The following is a 6491-nucleotide window of genomic DNA, read 5'->3' as shown; positions in this document are numbered from 1 at the left end:
CCCGCTCCCCGGGCACTCCCGGGGCAGGCAGGGGTCCAGGCCCAGGGCGGGCGCAGGTGCGCGGCGGAGGCCGAGGACGGGGGCGCGCCCACAAGGGCCTCTCCGGGTCGGACGCGACGGCAGGGGGGGGGTCTCCTCACCAGGCTCCCGTAGGCCATCACCAGCACGACGTTCACCCCGGACAACCAGTTACTGCCGGACGCCATGGCCTCCCCGCCCCGCGCACAGCTGCTGCGGGTCACCCCGCCGCCCTGCCTCGTCAGCCCGGGCTCCGCCGAGGCACCGGCGCCTGGGGTCCCCGAAACCCCCCGGCCATTTCCTCACGAGGAAAGACCCAGGCTGACCCGGCCTGAAAACATGGCGGACGGGAACCCAGGAAAGAAGAACGTCGCCTTCCCGCTACCCCCCAGCACGTGACTCAGGGCCGCACCGGCCCCGCGGGCTGCGCGCGCCGAGGCGCCGAACGACGCAGGAACAGGAAGCGGGGGCCGCCCGTGCGTCACGCGGCGGAGGCGGGGCGGACGCGCGGAGCCGCAGCGCCGCGGCTCGTGGCGGAGCGGTGCGCGCACGCTTGCGTGCGCGCCCCTTTTCGCGTCACGTGCCGGGGGACGCAGGCAGGCAAGTGGGAGGGGGAAGGCGCGAGAGCGAGCGCGAGAGAGGAAAGGAGGGAGGGGGTGGGGAGGAGGGAACCTCACGTCACGTGACAGGGGCGGCGCGGCCCGGGGTGTCAGTGTGGAGGAGACTGAGGTAAAGTTGGGAGCGCAGCGGCGTTGGCGGCAGCGGCGGCGGCAGCGGCAGCGCGGCGGGGCCGGGTATTGTCCGCGGCCCCTTTAAATCCGCGGTCTCCCTTTCCCCTCCCTCCCCTCTCCCCTACCCCGCCGGCCCCCCCCATAGGCCCCCCGCCCCGTGCGCTCCCCCCACTGGACACCCTTCCCGGTCGTGCGAGCCCGGCGCCCCCCCTCGAGTCGGCCGCCGGGGGTTTTGTTTATGGTTGGATTTGCGGCCTAGTGGGCCGCGCCGGAGCCGGGGCCTCGATTTGGGAGCGTGGCCGGGGCGGGGCTTGGGCAGCCGGAGGGGGGGGGGCATGCGGCTAGAGCCTGAGCAGGGAGCGCGAGGAAGAGGGCGAGCGAGCGCGGCCTGGGCCCCGCCTGAGGTAGGGCCCGCTCTGCCCTGGCGGCTGCCTGAGAAGACGACGAGGGGGCCTCCTCCCTTCCCGGCCCGCTGCGGGCCTCCTCCGATCCGGATCCGGCCTGGTTTCGGGGTGGCGGGGGGGGGGGAGGGCGGCGGGGTGGAGCTGCCCCGAACTCCCCCATGTGGCCCTCAGTTCGGAGTGCGGAGGATGAATTTGTTCCGGGTGGGAGGTGAGCAGGCGATGGGCCCCGGGGGCTCCCGAGGTGGCGCGGAGCGGGGTGAGCCTCCCCATCCTCCGCGCGTGGGCTTGCGTCCCCTCTCCGTTTCCAGCCTCTTTGTCAGCGCCTCTGGTTGCCCTTCCTTCTCGCTCGGCGCCCCGGCTCTGGGAGCGCGTTCGTGGCTGCTGTCGTTGGCTCGCTGTTGTCCGTGCTGTAGTTTCGGGGACCCCAAACAGTTGTGATGCCGTTTGGGAGCTGGACGGGGAGACCCCCGTAGCGTGTATTACGCCCAAGGGACGTCACTAGAGCCCTGGGGTGTCTGTTCACTCTTCTCGTAGTAGGACAAGGATCCGGAATTTCTTCCGGCCCGTCACTTTGTGGACCATCCCTAAATTGCTTTGTAAACTGATGTCACAAACAGGAGCCCGCTCCTCCACCGTTCTTGAAATGTAGCCACCTCTGGTGTAGGATGTTGTGGAAGGAAAAACCACAGGAACAGGCCTTTTTTGTTGTCATTGTTACCGTTTTCGCCTTTGACTGTCCCTGAGTATTAGATGGAGAAAAGCTTTTTTTGTGTCCTCTCCGTCCACCTTTCACCGCCCATGTCCTGCTTGGGGGATGTGTGATGTGACTTGCTGGGAGGTGATGGGGGTCAGTGACAACCAGCCTTACCGGGGAACGAAAACGTGTTAGTTATGTACGGGTTGACAAAACTGCTTTGAGATCCCCACCATTGTCCTTAAAAGAGTAGACCGTGCCAGTGATTATTTCCGTTGTGAACAGCAAGTATTGCTGGCCCGGAACTAACGATGAAAGACCTTAAAATGTACTGTTTTGTTTCTGATTTTTGAAGCCCCTCTTTGCTAAATGTGTCCTCACTGGCAAGTACTCTTCTTACAATTAGAGTCGAGTATATGGAGAAGGGGATACTGGGGTCATTTCTACAAAGCATCCAGGGGAATTAGTTGTTCTGTTGCGGGTAGCGAGCCTTACTTACCCAGTCCAGCTTCAGAGTGTCTGAATTGTTTTTTCAACTTAGATTGTAAGCTCCCTGAGGGCAGCAAGCAAGTCATACTGCTTTTGTATTTCCTAAAATACTGGACACATAGTAGATACTCAATAAATACTTGTTATTTATTTTTTTCTGTAAAATTTCTCTGGCTATTTTTTCAAGTAGCTGGTTTTCAAAAGATGGTCAAGGGCACTCCTGTGTTGAAACCAGTATTTGTTCCTGCACTGTTCCCTTGGTCTCCCAGCACTTCTCATGTGTTTCCTGTAAATATTTTTATTTTCTAAGGAAAAGTACTTAAGATTCCTCCCCTCCACTGTGATAACTCTAGGTATGTGTGTCTGCTTGCTACTAAAAGGCTACTAATTTTGTGCCCTCCGGTGATCCATCCCAGATCACTTACTTTTGACCTGTCGCTCAGTGTTGTTACTACGTAGGTGGTAAAAATTTCTTAGTCACACATTTCAAAGCACTTGTAAGAAAGAAATGGAAGTTAACAGCCTGACTGATCAGGATTTTTCCTCAGTAATTATGTGGCTTTCAAGATGACTTTTTAATATATTTACACGGGTACAATATATGTAGTCATCCATATTGCTAGTCATGCGATTCATATTTGTAGTATTAACTTAGGCTTGTAAGGTGAAATCATAAGTGAAGTAGAAAGCAGTCAATATTTGTAAGTTACAGGAGCATTTATTCGCATTAGAAATTCATTTTAGAGCCAATTATTAAGTATAATAGTTTTCGTCTAGTTTTAATTTTTCCTTTTGATTTGAGTCCAGGGGTACTGGTTAAAGAACACTTGTTTTTTTGTGAGTGCTGAAACTTGGCTATAATGCCAGTCTGGGTAAATGGACTACTGTGTAGCAAATAATCCTGTACTAGCTAGAAATATTTACAGGCTTTTGTGTGGCACATGTGCATGTGTGTAGGGAGAAGAGGTAGTGGTTAAAGAATTAGCTCTGAGATTTCTTTAAAAATTTTGGTGATAGAGAGTGTAAAACTCTTAAATTCTTAATACTGTATCAAAAACAAAGACGTATGCAGACTATTGATCCAACTTGGTGGAGAATTTATCCTCAGGGAAGTTAGTTTTCTTTGTGACCTGAAAAACCAGTGAAATTCACTTCCCTAATAATCCTTCTATATTTCGTTAGAAGCCCAACCTACCTCTCCCTCAAATTCATCGGTGTCTTTTGGGCAGTCTAGCATTACCCATATAAAGTTTCATTAATGAAAAAAATTACATTTAGAGCAGAAAATATAAACTTAGCCTCTTTGGGAGGGAATAAAACAGTGCAGAGTAACGTCTTATTTTGAGCGCTCCATCGTATGGTGGATATTTTCTTTGTTTACTAAATGCAGCCGCTGAGGTTGTGTTATAAAGCAAAGTATGAATGAGGGAACTTAAGTTCAGGAGAATCCTAGCTTGCTAGAACTGTTAATAACAAAAACCATTCTGGTTTTGGGAAGGCCCTGCTTGTTCTCGGTCTCTTTAAAGACTCAGCAGAGTCCCATTGCTGGCAATAATGTCTTGAGTTTAAAATGATAATCCTAGGGGCACCTGTGTGTCTCTCTTGGCTAAGCATCTGCCTTGGGCTCAGGTCATGATCTCAGGGTCCTGGGATCGAGCCCCACATCGGTCTCCCTGCTCAGTGGAGAGCCTGCTTCTCCCTCTCCCTCTGCCTGCCGCTCCCCTGGCTTGTGCTTTCTCTCTCTCTCAAATAAGTAAAACCTTAAAAAAAAAAAAATCCCAACTCTTCTTTAAAAAAAAAAAAAATTTTTTTTTTTTTTAATTAAATGATAATCCTAGAAGCCCTTTCTGAATCCAAATAAAACTGTGTGCTAGGTGCTTTTGGTATGGGACAGATTTGGGATTCTCTGTATATTAAGGTGAGTGGTAAAGAGTGTTTGCATTTCTGGTGCCTGGGAACTGTGGACTAGGAGGTCGACAGAAGTTGCTGCAAAAACAGTGTGTTGGAATTATCCAGGGAATTGAGATTCTGAGCAGTCGCTGGGGCTAATACTTGCTTTGTTGAAGGTTATAGAAGCTCCCACTGCATGAGGAGAGATGCAACTTGAGGGAGAAAGGCTAGACTTGAGCTTGTCCTTTCCCAAGTGATGGAGGTCGCATGCAACTTATATAAACTGGTTGTAAGGGAGGTAGGACTGTTTTCATAGGTACACAGTACAGTATTTTAAATTGTTTTTACTTGTTTTGGAGTATAGACTAATCCCCTTCCTGGAAGGCTTTTGTTTCCAGGTTTTGCTGATTATCTTTCCTTCTGTCAAAGGGACTTCAGATATTTCTGTGTAGAAGGCTTTTGACTATTTTTTTTTAAGAATTTATTTGAGAGAGAGAGAATGAGAGATAGAGAGCACGAGAGGGAAGAGGGTCAGAGGGAGAAGCGGACTCCCCACCGAGCAGGAAGCCCGATGTGGGACTCGATCCCAGGACTCCAGGATCATGACCTGAGCCGAAGGCAGTCGCTTAACCAACTGAGCCACCCAGGCGCCCGAAGGCTTTTGATTATTAACATTGTTTTACTTGCTATCAAGATAACAAAACTTCACAAAGTCCGTGTATAGGGGACTAGTAACCAAACTGTGCCCATAACTTAAAAAAAAAAAACAAAAACCGTCACTTAACACATACTTTTATGTATTTCTTGTTCTACAGAAATGGATTAACAGCCATTGTTCCTTAAGGAATTTATCAAGCTAAATATGTCTTAAGAACAGATGAATTTTCTTGGTTTGTTGCTTTTAAAGAAATGAAAGTGGTGAAGATGCTGGTGAAAGAGAGCTTGAAAACTTATTTTGCCTGCATTTAACATCTAAATTGTTATTTTTTAAATCTTTCAGTATTCTACCTTGTAAATACTGTTATTTGTATATACTGTAAATGATGACGTCGGTGGGCACTAACCGAGCCCGGGGAAACTGGGAACAACCTCAAAACCAAAACCAGACACAGCACAAGCAGCGGCCACAGGTAAAGAACTCAAGGGATATGGATTTATTGGTAGCATTGCTGGTTGATACTGGTTTCCATCCAGTGCAGCATCATTCTGTGTTTTGGATTCTTGGTTTGGGTTTTTTATTCTTGTTTTCTAGTACTTGGCTGTTTTTACTTAGGGTCTGATGACTGTTAATGATATGCTATGATGCACTATGCTTGCTTTTTGTTGTTTAATACTGCATTATAAGACTTGGAAAGAATGGGTCTTGTCTGTGCTTTGTATCTCTAAGGTAGCATTTCCCTCAGACTACATCTTATGTTATTCTCAGCCCTAGAGATAAAGGGGTGGCATTGGTCCTTGCAGAAACAGGAACAGGGTTTACACATGACTTTGCAAATAAATGTGAATTATTTAAGGCACAAATGTTTCAAAGAGGTGCTCTGATCCCCAGATGGGAGCTTCTTTAACTGTGAACATTGGTGGAAAAGCTCCCTGGTTTTTTAGGGATCGTAGAGTGGAATACTAATAGCTTCAGTGTTTATTTTTTTGTCATTTTGCAAATTTAGGCACCTTAATCGCTGTTAGTGTTTTACTACATGGTCATTTGTAACAAGGAGAAGGAAATTGGGCTGGGAGGTGGGGTGGATTATTGACTACATAGGTCCCTCTTTTCTAAACTGTTGTCTTTTGTTCATGCTTTCTTGAACTTGTCTTAATTCCTAGGCCACTGCGGAACAAATTCGACTTGCACAGATGATTTCAGACCATAATGATGCTGACTTTGAGGAAAAGGTGAAACAAGTGAGTGTGTCGCTGATTTGCTATAAGCCATGGGGAAAGACATCAGGGTTAAAGCACAGTTAAATGTTGTATATCGCCACCAGTGTACTTCGGGCTTGTAGGTATTAAAAGAATTATGACCGGAAATAAAATAGGTTAAGCCAGTAAGTGAATGCGTTTGTTGTCTGATTCACCGTCCCCCTTTGGACAGCTACCTTGTTCGAAAAGGTTTATCTTAATTTTAACTTCTTATTTATCGGATGACTTTGTTGATGCCATTTTTATAGCAACTTTGAGCGTTGTGCCATCTAGGAATTGTAGAAATTCATGGTAGGCTGAAGCCTATGTGCTTCTGGGTTTGATTGTTTATTAGATACTTTATTGTTT

At 48.5% G+C, this 6491-nt stretch overlaps 2 protein-coding genes across 2 annotated transcripts in view; one reads left to right on the top strand and one right to left on the bottom strand.

Moving 5' to 3' along the window:
- CUNH1orf43 (chromosome unknown C1orf43 homolog) overlaps positions 1 to 449 on the bottom strand; it is a 9820-nt gene extending 9371 nt beyond the window's left edge. The window contains exon 1 of the mRNA XM_025858791.2: positions 141 to 449. Within this exon, the coding sequence (XP_025714576.1) occupies positions 141 to 206 (66 nt within the window). The 5' untranslated portion in view covers positions 207 to 449. The remainder of the gene's footprint in view (positions 1 to 140) is intronic.
- A 281-nt stretch (positions 450 to 730) lies between these two features.
- Positions 731 to 6491, top strand: part of UBAP2L (ubiquitin associated protein 2 like) — a 40570-nt gene continuing 34809 nt past the window's right edge. The window contains exons 1-3 of the mRNA XM_073888646.1: positions 731 to 812; positions 5227 to 5356; positions 6048 to 6125. Coding sequence (XP_073744747.1) covers positions 5267 to 5356; positions 6048 to 6125 — 168 coding nt within the window. The 5' untranslated portion in view covers positions 731 to 812; positions 5227 to 5266. The remainder of the gene's footprint in view (positions 813 to 5226; positions 5357 to 6047; positions 6126 to 6491) is intronic.

The sequence above is a fragment of the Callorhinus ursinus genome, unplaced genomic scaffold (assembly GCF_003265705.2).
Source record: "Callorhinus ursinus isolate GAN/ISIS: 27379988/994484 unplaced genomic scaffold, GSC_fseal_2.0 scaffold92, whole genome shotgun sequence".
NCBI classification, from domain to species: domain Eukaryota; kingdom Metazoa; phylum Chordata; class Mammalia; order Carnivora; family Otariidae; genus Callorhinus; species Callorhinus ursinus.
The sequence above is the reverse complement of the archived record's forward strand: the minus strand, read 5'-3'. Positions and strand labels throughout refer to the sequence as shown.